Genomic DNA, 23643 nt, shown 5'->3' with positions numbered 1-23643 from the left:
GCCAGTGTTCTTTATATGAAACTGGCTGGAGTATATTTCTAAAAGCCTTAAACCTGTGAACTTTATTCAACGGGAGGACTGGATTATCCTCCTTTTTGATGGATTTATCTCCCCTATCCTTGCTCAAATGCTAAACAATGAAGCCAGCGAGGTTAGTACATGATTTGTAGATTGAGAAATGAAAATTCATTCTTCCTTTGCCATTCAATCAAAAACAGTGAACTCACAGAGGTATTATTGAAGCACTGGTGTGACAAACAGTCTGGTGTTGCTCTGGTGCTAGAATGTCTATGTGAACATCTCCAGTGGCAACATAACTTGTGTAGAATCATGTGAGGGGCAGCCTGGGGATCAAGGCTGTCTCCAAGGTCTCTTAACTGCCTGAATTCAAACTTAAGGTCATTCCTCTGCTGCTTGACCAATTATCCATGCAGCTCTGCAGAGTCTCAGCCAGGCTCTTTGGCTAAATTGTTCCAGGACATCCTCCGGCAGGCCTACCCTGGAAAATATGTGCTGCCATCAACTGCCATTTTTTCATCAACTAGCCAATCATACAGGGAGTTGAGGGATTGTTTTTCACACGCCATTTGCAGTAATTGGCAGATAGATGTAAATTTGCATTGTGATGAGTGTAATTTTCTTTTTTTTTGCTTTAAGAATCACTTTAACACATCTCTGCCAGCGCATCTTAAAGCACATTTTAATCATTTCCATATCTCAGAGGAAATGTGTAATTACCGACTGCTATTTTCTCAGGGATGTGTATAGTTTTAGTATCCAAGACATGGTGTCATTGACATCAGGCACAAATTTGCCGAAGCTGTTTGGTGGGGTGAGTCATGTCATGACTCGTCTGTACGTGTGTTTCGTAACCTCAGGTCCCTGCAGAGAATCTCATTACAAGGAAAATATTGGTGATTGTTTTTTTTTTATGATGGGAGGATGAATCTAGATATGTCAAAGTTGATGCACACCAAGTCAGTAAGCATGCACAGTGGAAGTAATATTTATGACCAGACATGACTAGGAAGCCTGCTGTGTCAGTGGTGACATCAGTTTAGCTCAGCTTCCAAGATGTGTTTCCGATTTTTCAAACGCATGGTAAGATGTGAATTACACCATCATGTCAACAAGGGAAAAAGCTCAGGACTCGACAAAGAACATAACAGGAGCAAAAGAGTCAAAATTAGGTTTAGACGAGGTGGAGAAGGCTTGTTCCTGAACATACATTTTCCATAGGTATGGTCAGTGTATTGTAAAGACAAAATCACTTGTGCTCAAAAAAAAGTTAATTCAATACTCTACTATACTTATAAAATGGTCTGTGCCTATTGAAAGTCCCCAGACAGACTTTGTACGTTTTGATTTATGTCCCCCCCCCCACACTCACACACACACACATACACACACCCACACCTCATTCTAGCATGGCGGCCTTGTGTAAGCAGCAGCGAATAAGTTCAAATCACAAGAGGTCACAATCTCCAGTCATCAGTTACAAATCTTAGATTACGGCTTTGTCACTGCAAAGAAATATTCCCAGATGTAGCTTCAGGTCAAAGGGTGAGAAGATACTTGATCATTCAAAACACTCATTTGAAGAAGGGCTGCTCTTTGCACAAAAAACGTAAGGAATTCCTCAATCATTAAGAAGAAAAGAGAAGCTGGGTTGGATCCAAGCATGAAAATGTACCAGAGGAGGAGTAAAAGCTGATGGATAGCAGTAACTTTAAATGGGCAAGACAAAATATACCGAGTATTCACTTGTTCTAAGGGAGTAATGTGTGAACTGACATATGAAGGTAATAATAAAACCAGACATGGTGTAATAGTTGAACGCCCATTTACTGCTTCTCTGGTTCTCGGTACCTTTTCAGTGGACTGTAAAAATGCAGGATGTATCTCATGATTTCACATAATCGATGGTGGTTATTACCTCCCCAAAGACCTGAAGGAGAATGTATCGAGAACAGGTGTGCACATATAAAAACCATAACAAAATGACAGCACATGACTTTTTAGATTAAATGTCTTTATATGACACCTGGAAAAAAAAATAATAATACTGCGCAGTGGGCATATGAAACTAAAACAATCATCCAGGGAGGTTAATAGGGGTCCATAGCCATGAAGAGAAATATTATAGCGATCTAAATCAGTTTGAATATCGTGCAAGTCTACAACAAAGCAAGTCATTTTTTTCAGTGGATGGTCAGCTCCAGTTCTCTCCCCACGCACAGCTGCAACATCTACACTCAGGTGATTTCAGGATCACCTCAGCATGATGTTCTCATGCTGTCATTCAGCAATACATTTCAGTGTTCTGTAGACTGTAATGTCTCATAACTCTGCAACAGAGCTAATAACACAAAATTTATTTCTGGTCCTCTCCCACAAGTCCATTATATCTCTGTGGAAAACAAAGTGCGAGCACCAAACTAATAAACTATAACTTTATAATAACATGATGAAATGTTAGACCACTATAAATTAAGTTATGGATCTCTACTACAATGGGTTTGGGCAAATAAGTGAATGAAAGTATAGGGTATTAAACACTGTAAGCACTGTATATTTTCTGTAACACAGACTGAGCTAATATTAAAAGCCCTTTTTCCCTATTTCATCTCGACAACACACTTTACTGAAGTACAATATTTATCAGGATAATAAGGCTAAGTAGAACATGAGTAGAACATACAGCAGGATCATGACCCTAAACATCAAAGTAAATGTACCACAAACTGAGTTCAAATGAATTCCGAGTGGTGAAGTCAGAGCCCAGACTTTACCCCACATAAAGATGCTGTATAATGATCTCAACAAACCAAGATTTATAGATAGTTAAAGTAGGCAACATCATCTTCTGTTGCTCTTAGTGGCACAATGTACTTCTAAGATGTGAATCAATACAAACCACAGATAACTTAAGTGTTTCATGTGCTTGAGCAACCTAGTTACCAGAGAAAACTGTGGTCATTTCACATTTCTATGTGTAAATTTAATGTATCTCAGTTAGAAGGCCCTAATATCTTTATTACCTTGTGACTCAACACTTTTTAGAAGAATAACAAGGCTTTTGAAAGGCTGCATTTTACAGCAAACCACAGTTTTTCCTTAATCCTTCCTAAGAATGATTTAAATGGAGAAGAAACAGAAAGAAACACAGAAAGGCCCCGACCCAGACTTTAACCAGGTACTTTCTTGCTGGTAAACTCTGACAATGTGTTTGGAAATCCTAGTTTAGCATTAGTCTGAGCCTCAGGCTTTAGCAGGAGTCACCACAGGCTATAGTAGGTTGTGGTCAATGTATGTCACCCAAGCTGCAGCCACAGATAATGGATCCATACTGCCAGTCAGAAAGCATAACTGTAACACCATCTAATTAAATAGGAAGTTGCTGCACTGAGGCACCCCCAGATAATACAGCAAATATGTTGGAAGCACCATTTTCTTTTTCTTTCATTGTTTGTGTACAGCCATATAGGTACATAAGCATTACCAGTAACACTTTTGTAACTGTATATGGGAAAAATGAAAATATCAAATTTAACATACATGTTTTGATACAAACTCCATGTTTATCACCATCTGCTGTTTCTGATTAGCTAAATAATGATAATGAAATTCAGCCTGAGATTTCTCTTGTGCTACTACTTGCTCATCCTCTTCTTCCTCTTTCAAGACCTTCTCTGGAGTCACATCTTCCATGGTGTCCACACTGAGAACCATTGCTCCTTTTTTCCTTTTTATGGCCAATTACATCGAGTGTGAAACTGATGTCCATCTGAACAAAAATTATCTAGCTTCTTTCTATAGAAGAAATATCTGTTGAGCCAAAGTCTTTATCTGTATTACAGGTCAGTGCACTGTCAAGGTGATCTTGAAGCTGTTAAGGATTAAAAAGGTCTGAAAAGTTATTGCTTTCATTAGAGATTTGACAGGTGAATAAATCCAGGAGTTTCAAAGGAATGCTTGTGTAGATTATAATTGCTTGTGTATTATTATCTTAAGCACACTTATTTTTTAAACTTAATTGAAGATAAATGTTTGCTAAGAATCTGGTAATTCCAGGGAGAGTGTACATTTTCTTCTCACTGTACATGTCAACCAGCTTTTTTATGAAAAGGGAAACTCTCATTACATGTCTTCCTGTTTTCAAATACAAGCAATATTTAATGACCTACCCTCTAATTTAGAGATCAAAGCTCACCACTAATGACAGAAGACTGTGTTACATATAGATCTCCTGCAAGTCCTGAAAACCACAGAGGAGGGTGGAGAGTGACTAGTTTTGTTATATATATAGATAGATATATATATGATTCCACCTCTCATTTACCAGAATGAAAGGAATGTGATAGATACAGCCCTAACAAGCATGCAATGCACAAAGAACGATGGCCCTAACAACATAAGATAGAAAGTCATGTGCAGTTCATGCTATGGCAGACTGGGGCTGGTTTAATAGACCAGTTAATGCTGCTCTTTCAGCAATGGGTCTTTGTGAAATGTGACATCAATAACATATTGTCCCCAACCCTAAACAAAACTCTTTTCTTACTTGCTGGTTGGGTTTAGACAAAACAATTAGAAAACTATGATGGTTTAAGATAAAATACAAAGCTACCATCACCTGCCTGGATGCTGTTTTACAGGTTGCTATGATTACATGTATGCACACAATGTTAGGATCAAACTTGGTCCTGTCTTGTTTGGCTTTAGGCTGTAGCATCGCTTGGTTAAGGTTAGTAATCAGAAAAAAAAATATGGTCCATATGTGCCTATATGCATATATACCACATGGACACGTTTCATGGAGGAGGGCCGTCCCATTCAATAACTGTCAAGGCATATGTGCATAACTGACATTTGATGTCCAGGCTACAACTTTGTAACTCCTTGCAAACATAAGCAGCTTAGTATCGTAAAATAGTGTATTAATAACACACCAAGTCTTGTTATGTGTCATTACTATGCATCAAAGTTATTGTACTGTGGGGAAGACTCCCTGTCCTTTACTGTTACCCTAACGATTGCCAGAAGCAAGAATTTTTAAATCAATAAGTAATGTTTATAACTATGTATAAAAAAGGAAAAATAATTCTGAAAGAAAGAAACTTAATCACTAAAGTAAAAGTGAAAAGGTGCTGAATTACAGAAAGTTTAGTAACTTAAAAAGCATTCCTTCACAAGACCCTTCTCAAGTCAAAGCGAAATGATCTTCTAAACAGCTCATTTTAAACTGCTCATCGATGAAAAGTAACTTATCTGAATGTGTTCACTCTGCATTTTTTTAGTAATTTTCATAGGTGTTACCTCTTCTTCCTGTCAGTGGCATTGCATTTGATCAATCACCTTTTTATCTGTTTAGCTAGTTTACATAGCTCTGCTTTGTTACATTTGTCATGTACACCAAAGGGATCATCATTTCTAAATGTTGCAACTGTGTAAATTCAAATCTTTGTTGATGTTAGAAAGGTGCACAATGCTTTGAATTTTAAAAAAAGACTGAAATGATTATGATAATAAGACATTATTATCTATATTTTTTTCTTTATACATATTTGTGTATATTCAGTGATAGCAATTTGATCTCTCCATTATCATTATTGTATACATTCAGTTTAAAATAGCGAATAAAGTAGCTTTTGGAGATGAAAAGAAGAGAAAACAAATATTTGTGGGGGTAAATATAGTGAGTCAAAGAGTTAGAAAAATGACTACTTAGATAGAGTGCAGACACTTGAAACTAGTTGTACTTTTTCATTTCCAACATCTGACCTCTGTAGCCATTTGGCAGGTCATTTTAAAAGTATAATACCCTCAAAAAGCTTAAAATGCATACAAATGACATGGCAAATGTACCAGAAATGGTATGCTATTTATATGCAATGGCATAAGAATATGTTGGCATTTTGCATCTTCAAATTTCTCTTTTATGTGATGATAGTTGGAACAGTGGCCACTAAGAAGACCTGCTGGACAGAAGCAAAACAGCCATTAGTAACACTATATAGCCAATCATCACATGGATGAAAACTGAGCCAGCAGCCTACAGCAAATCAGCTGAGTGATACAGCAGTCCTCATGCGTTTAGCAGAGGGCTGGTAAGCCTTGTTATATTTCACACATGTTTCAGGACAGAAATTAAACATCTGCTTCCAACTTGAAGTGCCCTAACAGCCCTAACCCTAATATACAGAATGGTACCGAAACAGAGCATGTCAGTGATAATAGCTATGAAAGCACGGTAAAAACCCATGGAGCTACGTAGTTGAAATATTGGCTATCAGGAGCACCAGAACTGCTTTTACATAGGATATATTGGCAATTAGAGCTGTGCATGCCATTAATCAAGCAGTGCAAATCAAACATACTTTAATGCATTCCTAGAGAGCATAGAATTTAAACATTGTGTCTAGTAGTTGCCTTCAACCCCAGATAAATTCTGCTCACTTTTAGCCCAAGCAGTTTGGCCCTTATTACTTAATTTATCCCACACACAAACATGTGATCCGCAGTCTGGACGTCTAAGAACTTTTTCCACCCGCCTTTCAGTTGTCAAAACATTTAGTTATAACTATATTGTGTTGAAATAGAGATGATAACCCCTATTTCTCTGGTGGATGAAATGTGGTGTAGATGAAGATATCATTTCAACATATTTAATGTTTTAGATGAAATGTTGTATTCTACATGCTGCAAAGAAGATTGTTCTGAAACATGCCAAAGAGTTGAAGTGGCAATCATTTTGTAAGTTCTGGGAAATACAGCTACATATACAGGAGAGATGGAAAGTCCCTCCCATCCCTCCAAACATATGCAGTAGTAAGAGTCCATTCATCTTGTTGAGACACAGTGTGTAAGAAGTTCTTTAGAGAAAAAAATTCTTTAGTTCAATTTTCATGTGTAAATTACTGTTTGAATCGCTGATTCTGGTGAAATCTAGGCTACATACGAATGTCTAAAGAATGTCTTGAGGCTTAAGCATGTGTAAAACTTTATCTTCTAAACCAAATTTAGCCCTATGCAGTCAATGGACCCTTCTAATATATTTGAAATGCCTTGTCTATCACAAAAAAATTCATATTACTGTGATATAATACATAAAAGCCCTTTTAAAAGTGTCAGAATGTTGACATGGTGCAGTTACAATGCCATAATATCTGTAAGTGCTCAGTCTTGAAAGGGAATGATTTACTCTAAGTATATATCGTGAGCTATTATTCCTGTGTCATACCACAAATGTTATCCTTCACATCGAGAAAGATTTCAAAGTCCCTGGTCTGGGTGTGATTTCTCTGCCAGAATGTCATGGTAAATGAATGGTTAAAAGGTTAGTTCAATGGTTATGATGGATGACAAATTATACTGCAGCAAGCCAAAGCTTGGAAAAAACTCACAATCACTGTGCAACTGTATTGTTCCAGACAATCTTACACGTCACATCCAGACTGGAATTGTTTTTTGGATAAAGTTGGACTCTTTCTCAGAAGAAAAGAACGCAAATATTCAATGTTTCTGACTTTGAAAACATTGGTCTACCACAGGTGCAAGTTTTCCATACCAATTAGCAAGTGCTCCACCCACAAATTTTCCATCAAAATAAACTGGGAACACATAAAAATCGCATTTAAAAATGGGAGTGATTGTCTTTGATATTCAATGCTTTAATTGAAACCAGGCAGCTGAATTACAGGGCTGTTTTGACGGTTCCATGGTTTCCATCAGTCGAAGGGGATTCCTAAGTGATATCCTGAGGAACACTAGATTTCCATTTAGAGGAAAACCAAACAGCGTAACACGTCATTGTTTTGCACTGACTTCATGGTCAGTCGGCATTACAGCTTTTCTGTACCTGTAATGGACACTCGGTCAAGGGTTCATACCACTTCTGTCTGCCACTCACACATTCTGTGGATAAGCTCAGTATCCACTTCACATATGGCAGGACTGAGTAAACATCTGGTAATCTTTGTTTCAGCTTCTCAATAGCTCACCAGGCTATGGTCTCGCTGTGTGTACTCAATCTTCTCCAATTACATAGTTGCCGGCTGCTCTCCTGAGGTTGCTTGGACAAACCGTTTGGGATTGCGGAAGGAGTTTCCACAAAATAGGTGTTGTCCAAAAATTCCTTACAGTTATGGAAATAAACCCGCAAAAAGAGAAAGCGTTAAAGTGTCTGAGAAAGAAAGGGCATGCCATGTGGTATGTATAACATGATTTTTTGTTGTTGTTTTGTGGTTAACTTGTCTTTTGCAAAATTCTGATGAGTTAAGGAAAATAATCTATGAAGTCAAATGTTTCAACAGACAAAGAAGTTAAAACACTCAGACAAATAGAGTGCATGCAGACAAATAGAAACTGTGTGAAAATGTGTGTATTTGTTGCCCTGTAGAAGACAAGTTTCTGAACCAAGATCACAACAAAAGTCCAACCTTTTTCTACAATAAACCCACTCCCTACCCAAAGATGATTACAATTATTCTTTCCGTTTGCGGTTGCATTGCCTTAAAAAGTCACAGCCCATAGTATTAGGCTGGCGGCTTTGTTTTGGAACTTCTTAAAAGAAAATGATTTCAGTCTGAGCTTGAGGGTCCACACCCTCATTACAGACCCAGTCTATTGTCCTGGCATTGCTCTTTCCACTTTGTCAAACATCCTGCATAGCATGTGTTGAAGCTTTTTGCATTCACAAACTGGTGCGTCTGGAACAATAACCTTGCAGGTCCCTCTGACAAGGCTGTTCTTACCATTCTGGCAGAGAGCCAGGCCAGGCTGCCAGCCCGGGCTCCTTTTCCCAAGTTCCACCCAGACGTTGCGTGCGCCGTCATCCTGCTGAAATGTAAACCCCAGATTCAGCTGTGTTTGTTATGGTTGTGGCGGCCCTCGGTGAACACACAACTCTGTCACAACGTACCTATAACAGTGGGGCAATATTTCAACAACAACATGTTTGGTCAGCTGCAATTACATCACTAGGTGGTCAAACACATACGTTTGCTGGAATGATAATTAGGATTATTTCACAGGTACTCATAGCAAGAGGCTCATATTTCCTAACACACTATGGTGTTTCATACAGAGATTTAAGTCAAGTGCTTTTAAGTGTGTTTTGGCAGAGTATGACTTTGACCCCACTGGACTGTGTTCACTGGCGTACCATTATTATTATTTTTGTTATGGATGCTGTATTAAACAGCAGGGCCTGCTATTCCTAGTTGTCTCTTTTAATCATCTTGTTACAGCATAAACAATAGTTTAGACTGAACGCTAGTGTTGCCCTTTAGATCACTGGCCTGCCACACTAATGGTTATTTACTTAATAGAGAAAATGAGTAACCAAGAAAGTCTATTTTCATCCTGAAATGACCCCTGTGTCAGCCCCCAGTGAGGTGACGGGGGGACACATCCTTAGCTTTAACCAAACTTGCAGGCTGCACGCTGGTACAACAACCTTGGCGTGATTTGTTTTTTTCTTATCATTCCATGTGACCCAAAGTTACTACAGCATAGGAGATCTAAAGAAAGTCTAATGTAAAATATAAATCCGTAGTGCAAATAGCAGGGGGTCTGGGCAGTGTGGGATCAGTCAGGTTGGTAATTTATTGTGAGAGCTAAGTGTTTCCATTTGCAGTAAAAGCCACTAAAAACAGACTTGCTGTAGGTTTCTGGGGGGCCGGCTCGTAAAAGTACTATTGTGGTGTGAGCTGGCTCGTGGCCTGACAACCTGTTTGGGAAGGTGTGTGGATGGGCTTTTGACGAATACACAAGCCAGTCATCACAAAAAGTAGCCCTTACACTTGCAAAAACTGCCGTTTTGGACTGTTTTGTTCTCGTTAGCCTTTAACCCGCAGAAAAGCAGGAAGCATTTTCAGAAGAGGTTTCTGAAAATGAATTAAACAAGTAAAAGCAAACATGACCGTGTGTCCATCCCAGGCAGTTGAAAGTACAGTATCACAGCTGATGATATGTTTGTCTCCCACAAACAAAAACAGGCACCCAATATAAATATAATATTTCTGTCATCATAAAATGTCAGAATGCAATATATTTTTTTAGTTAAGAGGTGGAAATCTTACTAATAACAACTTAGTGCTGCCCTCTACTGAATTATATGAGTATGCATTTATAGAAATATATATATATAAAATTCCAATATTATAACAGATCTGACCTTACAATACAATTTGTTGCAAAACTGTTTTAGCAAAACTGTTTTACAACACAACAGTTTAAAGAGACAACATATCTCAAACATCAACAGCTGAATACTCTTTAAGTATTTGTATATTAGCCTCCTACTGTACTGTGATATCTCGTGTGGCTGAGCCCACGTCCCATTAGCTTTATTCATGTTAGCTTTTATGAGTAACTATTTCTAATGCTTACACATTTCACTTCAACTATATGCAAAATAGCAAGTAATGCTAAATTCACATATGAGAAAGGAAAGCTCCTCAGCAGAGTTCAGGTTGGCTGTAATGTGGGATTTCACCTGGAGTTGATTTGAGACTGATACTGCTGTATAAAACTACAGTCAAGTTTAGCTTGGCTGCCTAGATGTTCACTCTGTCGCACAGAAATGGGAAAAGTTTGGGGAACAAAAGCCAGAAAACCAAAGACCAAGGAAAACATAACAATGTGCAACAGCATGTGATACAGTATAAGCATGCAGCTCAGCATCTGGGAAAGTACCATAACAACCCTGCAAAGAATATTTATGGTTTGACTAAACCAAAGATATTGTAGATGGAAATCCAAACAATATATTTAAAAAATTATATATTCACTAACAGATATCTAATAGAAATCTAAGTTTATCTCAATGCTATAATACTGATCTTTACCAAAGAAGAAAATAAATTACTACACCAATAACCAGAGGCAAGTGGAGGATGTTGATGTTTGGTGTCATTTAACTTTCTGTTTGAGACTACGAACTTATTGGACACAGGCACCTTCCTTCCTGGAAGGTTTCTCCCAGCTCTGACATTATCCAAAATGCCTTGATTCCTGAAACCAGAAACTCCCTCAGCTAAGTGAAACCTAGCAACACCTGCAGTAGTAAGAGTCCATCCAGGATGTGAGTCAAGAATCATGCTGACTATGACTAACCCAAACTATGACTACGACCAGACTATGTCAGATAATGCAGTAGAGGGGAGATTTCTCTAATAAGTCATCGATGCATTCTGCATTCTAGGTCTGTCCTCATCAACAAATATTTAAAAAAAGAACACTCACTCGTTCACTTAAATGCGTAATGCTATAATGCATCATTTAGATAAAAGCACAAGCAATTTGTTCAATGGAAAATGGAGTGAAAAACTTATTCTTGAAAATGATGAATTCAGTCTATTTCTGCTGCAGTCACATGACTCTATATTTTGGAGTGCAGTGTAACCCCTGTCCCCTCTTAGCCCACAGACTTGGGCTGCGTCTTTTCCTGCAAGAGTTGATTGATTGGCCATCAGTGGAGACACGCTCCTTGAATGAGAGTGCTCACCACATAACTATCAAGTAAACAGACTTAGAAGTCAAGGCCAGCAAAATCCCTTGTGTCTCCATACCATCCGTTAGGAAGGCAAAGCCGGATCTCATGTATCTGTGGTCAGACAAGACCGCTACCACTTCCTCGTATTGCGAGGCTGCTTCAAAACCACGCCAGTGTGTGCTCTCTTTCCCCAACCTTTTTTAAGGGTTGGAATTCACATAACCATGTGGTGTGCTTCTGGAGTTTGGGACTTCCATAAAATTTGACTGTTTATCAGTGAAATCAACTAACTAAACGGCCCACTCTGAAAACATCTTCATATGTGCAAGAAAAAGGATGCATACTGTCACATGAGGGCATTCGCTTTGCGTTGTTCACATTGCTTTCAGTACCACATCTTTCATGGTATGCCTTGTTTAGCAGAAGTGATAAGTTTACACTAACTGAGACCAGGCGGTTGATTGAGGCTGTCAGCCTTCCTCCGAATTCCCTCATGCAAGGCTTCTTCTTGATTTCTAATCAAGTATTCAGCTGCTTGCCAAATCAAATCAGGTCTACTTTTAGTAAGGAGTAGTCCCCCTTCTGGTGACAGCAGTCTGACAGTGGTGGTCAGCTGATGCCAACAGTTGGGTGCCAACAGGATGTTATAATACTAGAGGGTATAAAGTGAGCCACTTCCCCACGACAGCTTGCACAGTGCCTGGAACACTAATTAACATCCGTTTCTAGTTTGCAAGTGTTTTGATTTTCTCCGTTGTAATTTGTCACATGGGAGCCAGCTGTGAAAGGAATTGCCTGCAGGCTTTTTATTGAGAAATAAAGTTCAAGAAGCTCATTTGAATTACTTAGTTTTCTCCTTGATAATATGGCTAAAAGAAGCTCTTGTTTTTTTTGGCTTTAAAGGTCTCTATGTCTGGCTACTATTTTGATGATCGCAGGTAAAACCATCAGCTTGATAGTGAAAATATGTAAAGGCCACTCATGTCAAACAGTGAATAAAAACAGAAACTGCAACCTGTGCAATAGCTGAAAATACTCCTCTTTTTGTAAATATATTTCTTGTGGAGAAATACTGCTCTACAGGTTTTCCAGAAACTCTGCTGTAAATCAGTCCCTTTGCATCTTCATCTTTGGGTGACAATAATCCGAACAGAACTCAAAAACAAAGCAAAGTACAGCAGAAAACATTAACTCTGCAGCCACAGATTACTTATCATTGGTAGGCAACACTATAATACCAGCAGTGGTGCCAAAGAGTTCTAAGACACCACCTATACACAAACTGGGCCTATGTTTTGATGTCAGGTCCACAAAACATTTCATGACTTTAATTTTCATGATTGCTAAGCCATCATGTTGACAAAATCCATCCACAGTCTTTCCTTTATTGTCCTGTTAGAGATGTCACTGGGACAGCATTTAGTCAAACTCACAAGTTGAAAACAATACCAGTTATGCTCTTGCAGCTGGTAACAACATCATAAGTGAGCCCATCTACGTTAGCTCTTGGCCCAAACCCAGTGTGGAAAATATCATATGTTATTATAACAGGTCCCTATGCTCTATAAAAGGAATTGCAAATACATTATGAATGAAAAATAAGATGGGACACAGGTGTGACGTGGGTAGAAGCCTTGGGCCACTTGGGTCCTTCTATCTGTAACCATAGTCATTTTGGAACTCTTTGTGAATTTGATGTCTACTACATACGTGTTCAGTTTTGTGATGGTTTAGCCTGGGTTCAGATAGGACACCAATCATCTGCTGAAGAACTTTAAAACGGCCCTAGTAGTAGTTCCTGGTGTTGATGTCGCTGGAAGGATGTTTGGCACACTGGCAAAAATCTGAGCGAAAAAGCCTGTTGGTGCCACTGTTTAAGTGACTTTTACTAACTGGCTCGAACCATTGCTGTTTTCAAACTTCTCCTTCATTGTTGTCTTAACAATACTCCTGTAATATTTTGTGACTGTATCATTCACAGTGCTTCTGCAATGACTAAATCTATCCAGAGATACATATAATCCCAGTGCAATGTAGTCAATACCACTATGAATCTCATGAAATGAAACCACTACCAATCTCCCAGTCAGAGCTGGTAATATTATACCCATTGAAGATTAACATTACAAACATGTTAACAAACAGTTGCCTATTTAAAGCCATAAGTAATGTTTATTAGTTTGTCCCTCTGATTCAATTTTTTTTTTTATTTTAATACGGATTTAATTGTACATATTGTGCTATAACAGATTTTAAATGCCGACAATGTCCTAGATGATGAATAGCAACTCATTCAGACTTTACAGTGCAAGAATAAAGGAGATTTCCTGTTTTTCCCCCTAAAGATGATCATTTACTTATGTCCAATATACAATAGCAGACCTTGGCAAAAACGACCAGAGATCATTTAAGACGTTTGTACAGATATACCTCATGCAGTGGTTCAAAAGATGCCTCAGGCACACTCTTATTCAGGAAAATTATATAAATAAACAAATAGATGTATACCACCAAGGCCACAATTTTTAACAGTCATTGATAAAGACAGAGAAAGCAATTAATACACAAACGCCCACACAGTTCAATTTTAGAACCACTCATCTATTGGCTTGTCACAATGATAACGAACTATAATTAAATCACAGAATTAGAATAATTGTCAGTTATTTACAATTGATACAGATCTAGAATAGTACAGTGGCCATACCTTTCACAAGTCATATACAGTGGATGAAGTACGTATTCTATAGTGTTTAGAACACAGAGGAGTGATTTTTATTCTATATGACAAGCCCCAGAACTTAGTTGCACATTTACAGTCTTTCGTTATATATTGATTATGACAGGACAGTCTAACTTGATGCAGTACAATAACATTGAGACATGCAGTAGTAAGCCAGAGGAAAACTGTACCAGAGAGGATAAATGACCCATATGACCTGAGAAACACGAAAGGGAATAACAGCAGTACATCATTAGAGACACAGATATCAATGTGATCGTTCACTCCTACATCTGCCGTTTAGTAAAACCTATGGAAACAACATGCAGCTTGTGGAGAGTGAATAAATGCACTGGGTATTCAATTCTTCTGCCTACTGTTTTGTTCTTAACTGTAGTTGTAGAAGATGTAAACTATGTGTGTCTCTCTGACACTGATAAAAATCTTCAGCCTACTTTTGCCTACTGACATGCACTGAGGATACATTCTACTCCACTACGAGTGGAGGGCACTGACCCATGGGTGCTTTCTCCCACTGGCTTCCCACAGCAACAGTGGGGTTAAACTGGCTGCACCAAGCCACGAGCACCACTGCCTGGCACTTAGAGCAGAGAGGGGGACATTTTTTTTTATCCTCTGTGATAGTAAGCATCATGGCTATACCGATTGGTCAGTTTTTAGAGAGAACATGTTTTCCACAACCTGAAATAAGAGATAATCACATGTATTTCTGCCTTATTCAAACTCCTACAATGTGTTTTCAAAGTGTGTTGCCACTGCCAAATAAGCCTAATGCTAAGTTGACAATGACAGTCAAAGTTTAGATAATTCTTTAGATAATCTGGCACTTTAACCCACACAAATATATCACCGAATATAATGAAGTCCTGTGAGCTGTATGCAAGTTCTTACTGATGTTTTTCTGTGTTTCTCAAACTGCACCGGTCCGATGTGGACCATGATAACGCATGGAGTGCATTTCTCACGAGGAACATGCATCTTCTCAACTGTGAGGACTACAGCAGCCTTTTCATGCGGCACGTGTGCTTCTCTATGTGCATGGTGGCTCGGTCCGTTGAGCTCGTCAAGACGTCCAGAGCTTCATCCTGCCGTTCTAGCTCTGTCTCTGCCTCCAGTGCAAGGTTCTTCAGCTGCATCAGCATCTGCACGCACACATATATATATATATACCGTGATTAAGAGACAGGCAATCATTTGTTTGAATAATTAATTACAGCACATGTCAACCCACTGTGAACATGGGTAACTAAGGAACAAGACACAAATAAGAGACGATTGAATATTAAAACTGCATCAGCAGTCTCAGGGTGGAACATGTTGACCATATGTGCAGAGGTTTAAAGACAGGGGTCATTGAGTTAAAAAGTGAGTGTGTTAGAGGAATAGAAAAGGTCTAATTCAGAGCTCTCCTTCTTTATTTTACCCACAAGGACAACACCCCGCTACTTAATGTTTGTAGATCAGAAGAAAACATTACAATTCAACACCAACTGCGATGCAATAAAAGTAATTGATGTAGCAGATGTGATAATATTTCATAGTAGGCAGGAAAGAAACATGAGAATACACTAAGAAAGAAGTCTTGACTTGACTCCTGGGACCATTAAGAAACAATATTGTTTGTTTTTTGCTTTCAGCGGGTTAAAGGAATACTAGGCTGCATGTCCATGGTGTAACAACTGTGTATGTTATGGTTAATGGGACAGCTTAAATATACTGCAATGTGCCAAGCAAAGCCTAATAAACACTCACTTCAAACCATACCACCCTGGTTTCTAAACCCGTTTTACGCTACACATGCTCATACAAACCAAGCTCACACACTAGCTTGACATCATGTCAGTTTTCACAGGCTGGTTTCTGTGGACATTTCAAACTTTACACTAAAACAGCCACAGGCAGCAGTTTGAAAAACAGAGAGTATGTCGATACACAACAAGGAACAACTGCATTCACTCACTCAGGTCTGTGACCTCACTATTTGAAACGGGATGACACGACTGAATCACACCGAGCAGTTAACATTAACAAGAGCTTCAGTGTGTCAGAAGAAAGTAAAAAAAAAAAAAAACAACAAACACAGGAAATGAATATTTTTAGTTTTTGCTTATACAGAACTTCAGTCATGTAGAAAATCCTAAAATTAAACATTTAGGCTGGAGCTAACAGAAAAATGTATGAGCTAAAATTCCAAATGTATGCATTAGTGGGGTTCATTTCAGAACTGCCACTTATTATACATGCAGGAAACACAGACATAAAATAAATAAAATACATAATCAATCAATCAATATTATGAGTGAACAAGTCAGTACTTTTACTAAAAGTAAAATGTTCAAACTTCAAGCAAAAATCAATGATTTTGGTCTACAATGTCCAAATGTACTAATTTTCCAGCATATTTCCTCAAATGTTGATACATTTCTTTTTCTTCTTCTTTGGCCTGTTTTCTAATAACCTGCATTCACATCACTTGAATGCCATGTTACTTCCAGACAGATTAAGTCACAACCAGGAAGCTTGGGGTTTTGGAATAAGAACCCCAAGCTTTCACTCAGCAGACGGAAGTTTGCATCCCACCTGGTGCATTTGTTTCTTGACTTAAGATGCAGTTAAATTGTCTTCATCGCTTAAGAAGGCCTTAAATAAATGAAATGATCGAGACATATTTGAGAGGCAGCCAAGTTAAAAGCTGCTGATGATTCAGTGCTTCCTTTCCTATGTAAGACTAAAGCATATTTTATAAAGGGAAGGAGGCAATACTGTCCCACAATTCCTTGCAGCACCACCATTCAGGCTTACATTGCAGTTACGCCAGCGCAGACTCACATTCACTCTCTCACAGCTTAGTGTTATTGCAGGCAGATTGTTTTTGCATCGCAGCTGTCTTTATGTTAGTCCTTGACATTTCTTCAATTCTCCTTCGTATCTTTCGTTATGCTCATGACGTTTTCCTTCGAGGTGAGGAAACTCTTGGGAAAAAATCCAGCGCAAAACTGTTTCTGATTGCAATCAAAGTTTTGTTTTGCAATTTCAGCTCTATTTCCTTTTTAGTCACTTGTGACCGATGTTTTCTGGTATTTTTGAGACTTGTAAATCAACCCGCTGTTTGGTTAGGTTTTGCATTGCAAAAACTGCTTGTTTATGGAGGTGTTTTAGGTATATGAGATTTGAGTTTGCATACAAACGTTCGTGACATTAATAACACGGTGTAAAGCCCCAGTGTGCGTAAATCCTGTCACACTGCCGGGACGTTAAGTCCCACCCTAAAAGTAGCCCAAAAAATATAGCAATCTCATATTTTACGGTCTTTATTGTAACACTACAATGTTGGACCAATGTAGCCATTATACAATGTGATGTGAAACTGGGCTGACATTAAAGAGCTGAGACAAAAAGAAATATTTACAACAGGCCTATGAAGCTGAATGGCCCTTTGTACAAGTTGTCTCACAGTAGATTCTGATCTTGAATGGTGTTTAGAGCAGGGTGTTTGAAGCAGCACTGCATTAAGGCCTAGACAAGCCAAGCTTTGTGATTGTCCCAGTGCTGGTAAAGCTTTGGAAGATTTATTTAGAAAAATAATTACCCCAACAAAAAGCGATAACACTGTGATTACTGTTATTATGTGGAATTATCAACAATATGTATTACAGAGAGTGGTGACAATGATTCAACAGAGGTATCGTCTGTGAAGTGTTTACAAAACATTGTAAAGTATAAGGAAGGACTTCCAAGTAGCTAAAGTGTGAATGTGCAGCAACAAATATGTGTCACAGAAAAACTGCGCGGAATTAGTAAAAGTTACAAGTGGGTTTCAACATTTAACTGTTACCCCTCTTTATCCTGGAACTTTTATTTATATATATTTTTTTTCTATGTTTTCCTTGTGTTTTTGGTTTTGCAAGTCATGGGTGTACAAATTAAGTATGCTTGATATGCACTGGTTAACTAATACATGATTTATAATGATCTGATGTGGGAATAAATCAAGTGTGCGCACACGCACTTAAGTTTTAAAATGTTCTAAAGTTGGTCCGGAGTGGTAACATGTTACAACTCAAATCTCTGCAACATTTGCTCTGGACTTGCTGAGATTTTCCACTCAGTCCCCCACCCGTCCCAGTCAAATTTAACCCACACCTGTGCCACATTTATTTGCGTACCTCTTCTTTTTGTCTCCGTGTATCACATGAACTATCATCAGACTTTAGCTCATGTAGTAACAGTCATTCATTAGTCTCAGTTCTGTATGTAAAGGAAAAGTAGCATGCTGCAAGTTTTACATGAAATATCTTAGTCTAAGCAACCAGGAACAGTGAGTCACAAACAGAAAAAAAATCATCAGACTTATGGGTCTGAATTTGCGTCACTGTGTAGGTCTTGCCACCACAGACCATGTCTGTAACAGCTCCCAACGTTGCGAGCTTCTGAGTGGAAAGGCACTGCACGGCCTGACCAAATAACTGACCATGCTTCTTTTCCTCTCTTAAAACTAGGATGGACTTTGGTTTGTGGTCTCACCAAATAACATTTTAAACATACAGGGTGAAAAATAAAAATCATTACGGCAAATTGTGGTTTGGAATGGAAATATCCAAATACACGTTGCTGAAACCATTAGCTTATTTACGATAACGACTAACATCCTTTGAGGCCGTCTGTGGCCTGCACGTGTAGCCTTTTTACTTCTGTTACCTGCCTTGTATATATACATGTGAGCCATTTCAATGCCTCAATAGTTTAGTTATACTCTCATGGCAGCAATGGAAATCCAGCTTTCTTACCTGCTTGAGTTCCTGGGCCTCAGCCTGACTGACAGATGGCTGGAGGACTTGCACCTGCAACTGGGACAGCTCTCCTGCCGGGACCTCCGCTGGGAGCTCAGTCTCTTGGCACCTCTGCAGAAAACCTGACTCTATTTGGGTGGAGAAGGTGAAAAAGTGCAGAGTGCATTTGTTGTTTATAAGGAAACCAGACAGCAACACAAAGTACGGCACAGCGACTGAGGCAATAAGGGTGAAGTGACTCATCAAAATACATTTCAGTCAGAGAGAAAAACCAATAGCCATGATGAATGTTTTTACATGTGGCTGCACTTCCAAACATTTAGAGCTAAAAACATGGATCTATACTGCCTCTCAGTGGTCAAATTCATACCAAGCATGTTCCTCACCTTCATTCCAGTTGGTGTCTTCTTTGTCGCATGGAGATGAAAGTGGAGTTGCCTTGAAAGCTGCGTATTCACTTGTGAACTCAACCTTCTTTTTGTACTGCATCTCTAACACCGACATCACCTCGGCCATCTTGGCAGACAGCAACCTGTAACATATATCTGGTTTCCCAATGAATCGCTGTCTGACTGTAATCTCATAAGGACTGTGCACCCTGATTTCATCAATTTCATTCCGTTCAAATCGGTGAAGGAGTTGGCAGCTTGTGTCTCGCACCTCCAGTGAGGATACCAGCACTAGCAAGCATCCAGGCTTCAAATCAGAGTCTCCACCTTTGGACACTACTGCTGGGATGCTTGTGATCACCTTATTTTTACTGGTCCCCCTGGCTGCGGAGGCGGCAGCTGCAGCTCTGGCAGCATCCTCAGCCTTGGCCTCCTGCTGAGTCTTCCAGGGGAGCTTACCAAAAGGCCACCAGGGGGGAGATTCAAGTTCTGACAGAAGTCTGCAAGAAAGAATAGTCAGGGACAGAAGGAGATGATGTAGCTGATATTTCATGCCAAGTTAACAAAAGATGCATGCAATACCATCAAGACATGAGCAAATTCTCAATGTATAGATGGTTTTAAGATAATTACTTATCAGCCACGCCCAAATCAGAGTCAATCTTCTCCAGTCCCTGCATCATGTCGTCAAACTGCTCACCCTGGTGGCTGAGGACTCTTCCAGTGTCCTCCAGTCTTTTCTGGGCACCTGCCACCAGGCTGATCAGCTCTCTACCTTTAGAGGGCTGACACTCGGCCCGCCCAGCCTCTGAGCTGGGAGAAAGAAGGCGCTCTCTCCAGAAATGCTCCAACACATTAAAAACCACAACCCGGTTGGGCTTCAGGGAGCCAAACCAGTGCTTCACATTGCCCTCTTCAAGCACTGTGAGGGTGCTGAAGATGAAACTAGACGACTCCATCTTAATCTCCATGATCCGGGACAGACGGAAGCTGACGAGGCTCTCCTTGTTTTGGTTGGAGATAAAGCGCATTGTGGTTCTGGTGAGGGTCAGGGTTCCATTCTCCCACCGCTTCTCACTGTTGACGTAGTAAGAGCCTGGCCAGCTGTGGATAGGACTGTCCCGGCTCATTTTTAGAGGAGATGCAGAGATTCACCTAGGAGAAAGGCAAATAAGCTTCAGTGTACAGATGTAAACACAGCTGTGGCTCCAATATACAGCTGCATCATGATTCTGTTTTACTAACTGATTTGTGTTCAGGCAGCAAACTTACTTACTTCAGTGTGATCCAAGCAGCATATAAACTCAAATGAGGCGTTCACACCAGCACCTTCAGTCCTTCATCCGCATTTCAAGTGCGTCATTACACTGTAGTAACCCTAGTGTAATATCCTACTTTCTTTTGATGAAATCACATATATTCCAGACACCATTAATTGTCTAATCGTTGGACTGAGCATTACATTACCTCGCAGTCTTCTGAGAAACTGGTGTTTATTACGGAAGTGACGTACAAGTCCAGTACGGCTGTATTTACTGTCCGACTGGAAAATTCTGCAAGCACAATGCACATAGCTTTGGGGGTATACGATCACCATTTGCGTTAGGGTGCTTTTGAAATAACTCAGATTAAGCGAAATCTAATTTTTTAATTTTTTTTAAATGTAAGCGTCAATGAATGTCGAAAGACATACAGAAATCGCGGAGGTATCATACGTGCAACGCTGAGGAGGCAGGAGTCATGTGGCAACCTGTCGTAATGTGAGAAAAAAATATTTTTGAAATGAAATTATGATGATTTTCCACCCCGAATAGGCTTCGTTTTATTTTACAGAAAACGAGAGCGGATGTATGTTCATGAAAAATCTATCTTGCGGCCCGTTTTCCTCTCCGGTCCCTGCTCTCCAACCCCTGACAGCTAAGGTTGCTAACTAGCTACTCGAGCTGTTGTTTACCGTCATGGACAGAGAAGCGTACCGCAACTGCAGCAGCCTGGTCAAAATACCAAGGCAGTCGTATGAGCAGTTTTGGTCTTCGCATTTTGTGGACTATATCGACAAGGAGCTGAGCTATTCTAAATTTTTCAAGAAATACCTGCTACCTAATCACCCGTGCATGTTTTCCAGAAGGTTCACACAGGACTGGAAGTGTAGAAAACAGTGGGTGACTGAGGAGGGGAAACCTAATTTCCAGAAACTGCTACAAGAGTTTGGTAAATAAGACTTTCACTTATAACAGCTCCTGTTACAAGTGTCATGTAAGCTAAGGTATGTGTGTTTTTATTTTTTTCACATTACAGATGAGACTCCTGTCCCTGTTGCAAATTGCAATGCGAAGGAATACAATGCCAACCCTAAACAAGTAATGCCATTTAAGGAATTTATACATTACTGGAGGGAATACATCCAGAATGGACACTCGTCACCTAAAGGATGCCTCTATCTTAAAGACTGGCACATGTCAAGGTATTAAACATCTTTTGGTTTTGTGCAAAGTATAGAAAGGGTGTTTCTCTCAGGGATTGTGCAGATTGCATGCAATACAGATAATTTAGATTAAAAAAAAGAACGAGAAAAAAAAGAACGTGATGTGAGATTCTAGTCTCATTGCCAAGGAAATTCTAGATGCACTAATTGTTGTCTCCAATTATGAACCTCAACAGTGTCGTGGCCATTGAATAACACATTACATGTCCGAATAATCTGTGAATTTTAAAATGTTCAACAGGGACTTTCCTGAGCATAATGTTTACACCACACCCATCTTCTTCACTTCTGACTGGCTTAATGAATACTGGGATACACTTGAGTTGGACGATTACCGCTTTGTCTACATGGGACCTAAAGGCTCGTGGTATGAAAAATGAAACTTTACATTGGTAAAACTCACATCATATGACGATGCTCTCTTTCTTTCTTTCTTTCTTTCTGTCTACATAACACTGTGCTCTTCGTCACCAGGACACCATTCCACGCAGATGTGTTCCGCTCCTACAGTTGGTCTGCAAACATCTGTGGCAGGAAGAAATGGCTCCTGTATCCTCCCGGTCAGGAGGACTTTTTACGAGACACTCACGGTAACCTCCCTTACGATGTCACATCAGCGGAACTTCAAGACGGCGGCCTTTTCCCGCACTTCGAAGAAGCCTGTCAGCCTCTTGAGATCATTCAAGAGGCAGGAGAAATCATTTTTGTGCCAAGTGGATGGCACCATCAAGTTTATAATCTGGTGAGAGCTGGCAAGATTATCTATACAGTTGTGCTGCAGCACAACTGTCTACCAAATTATATAATAAACAATGATAGGTTATACCAAAATGACGAGGATTTTCATTTCATTGGCCGACAATACAGGTGTAGGAAATTGATTTTATTGATCGGATTGTGATCTTCAGGTGCATTTTATTGTCCTTTTCCAGGAGGACACCATTTCTATTAATCATAACTGGCTGAATGGCTGTAACATTGACATCATGTGGCAGTTCCTTCAGAATGAGCTGTCATCAGTTCAAAAAGAGATAGACGAGTGGAGAAACACAATGGATTCATGGCATCAGCACTGCCAGGTACTGCGCACAGAAGACTGTTCAGTTAGCATGTTGTCCACTAATATGCAACTGCTATGGCTGTATCTTAATGGAGTGATGATTGTTGGGTGTGTTTCCTTTCAGGTCATCATGAAGGCCTGCTCTGGTATTGATTACAGGGAATTTGCCTCGTTCTTGAAAATTGTTGCTGAAAACCGGATGGCTTTCCTGAATGCTTGTTCCTCTGGCGATCCTTCAGATTACCCACAAAATCTCTCGGAGACCTTGACCACACTTGGACCTTACCATGCTGCCTTTGACCTACAAAGAGTGGCTCACATTATTGAGTGCCTCTTGTGCAATGAAGACTTTAAGCGGCTTGATCATTCGACATTGACTTTCCAGCCAGAAACCATATTACAGCAAATCCGAGACACCATACAGTCCACAAGGGGGCAGCATCTCCTTTATCAAGAATAGTCAAATGCTCACTGTCTCAACAACATTATTACCTGGGAGTAGTTTGAATGGAAAGTGCCAATTTGTATAGTGTGGTTATGAAAAAGGTATTGCTTCAACTTTGGGTTGATTTTAATTTCCACAAGTCTCAAATGTTTGGTTTTGCACTGAAAGGATGAACAAATGCATAAATTAAAAAAAAAAAAATACTGTACATATTAAGTTATTTTCCATATT

At 39.5% G+C, this 23643-nt stretch overlaps 2 protein-coding genes across 4 annotated transcripts in view; one reads left to right on the top strand and one right to left on the bottom strand.

Moving 5' to 3' along the window:
* snap47 (synaptosome associated protein 47) overlaps positions 1 to 20948 on the bottom strand; it is a 43474-nt gene extending 22526 nt beyond the window's left edge. The window contains exons 1-5 of one of the 3 annotated variants that reach the window (XM_072364615.1): positions 20695 to 20948; positions 20056 to 20577; positions 19420 to 19922; positions 19031 to 19161; positions 15227 to 15385 (exon numbers count right to left, since the gene is read on the bottom strand). In XM_072364615.1, the coding sequence (XP_072220716.1) occupies positions 15239 to 15385; positions 19031 to 19161; positions 19420 to 19922; positions 20056 to 20552 (1278 nt within the window). In that variant the 5' untranslated portion in view covers positions 20553 to 20577; positions 20695 to 20948 and the 3' untranslated portion in view covers positions 15227 to 15238. Of the gene's footprint in view, positions 1 to 13839; positions 15386 to 19030; positions 19162 to 19419; positions 19923 to 20055; positions 20578 to 20694 lie in introns of those variants that run through there. The other 2 variants (XM_072364613.1, XM_072364614.1) reach the window with 2 other exon arrangements.
* A 49-nt stretch (positions 20949 to 20997) lies between these two features.
* jmjd4 (jumonji domain containing 4) lies at positions 20998 to 23624 on the top strand. Its single transcript, XM_072364612.1, has 6 exons — positions 20998 to 21633; positions 21721 to 21886; positions 22149 to 22274; positions 22382 to 22649; positions 22840 to 22986; positions 23092 to 23624. The coding sequence occupies exons 1-6, from the start codon at positions 21381 to 21383 to the stop codon at positions 23425 to 23427; spliced, it is 1296 nt and encodes a 431-aa protein (XP_072220713.1). The 5' UTR covers positions 20998 to 21380; the 3' UTR covers positions 23428 to 23624.
* The last annotated feature ends 19 nt before the right edge of the window (positions 23625 to 23643 follow it).

This window comes from Leuresthes tenuis, unplaced genomic scaffold (genome assembly GCF_036924035.1).
Source record: "Leuresthes tenuis unplaced genomic scaffold, fLeuTen1.0.hap1 SCAF_14, whole genome shotgun sequence".
Classification (NCBI taxonomy): domain Eukaryota; kingdom Metazoa; phylum Chordata; class Actinopteri; order Atheriniformes; family Atherinopsidae; genus Leuresthes; species Leuresthes tenuis.
Note: the sequence above shows the minus strand (reverse complement) of the source record. Positions and strands in the feature narration are given on the sequence as shown.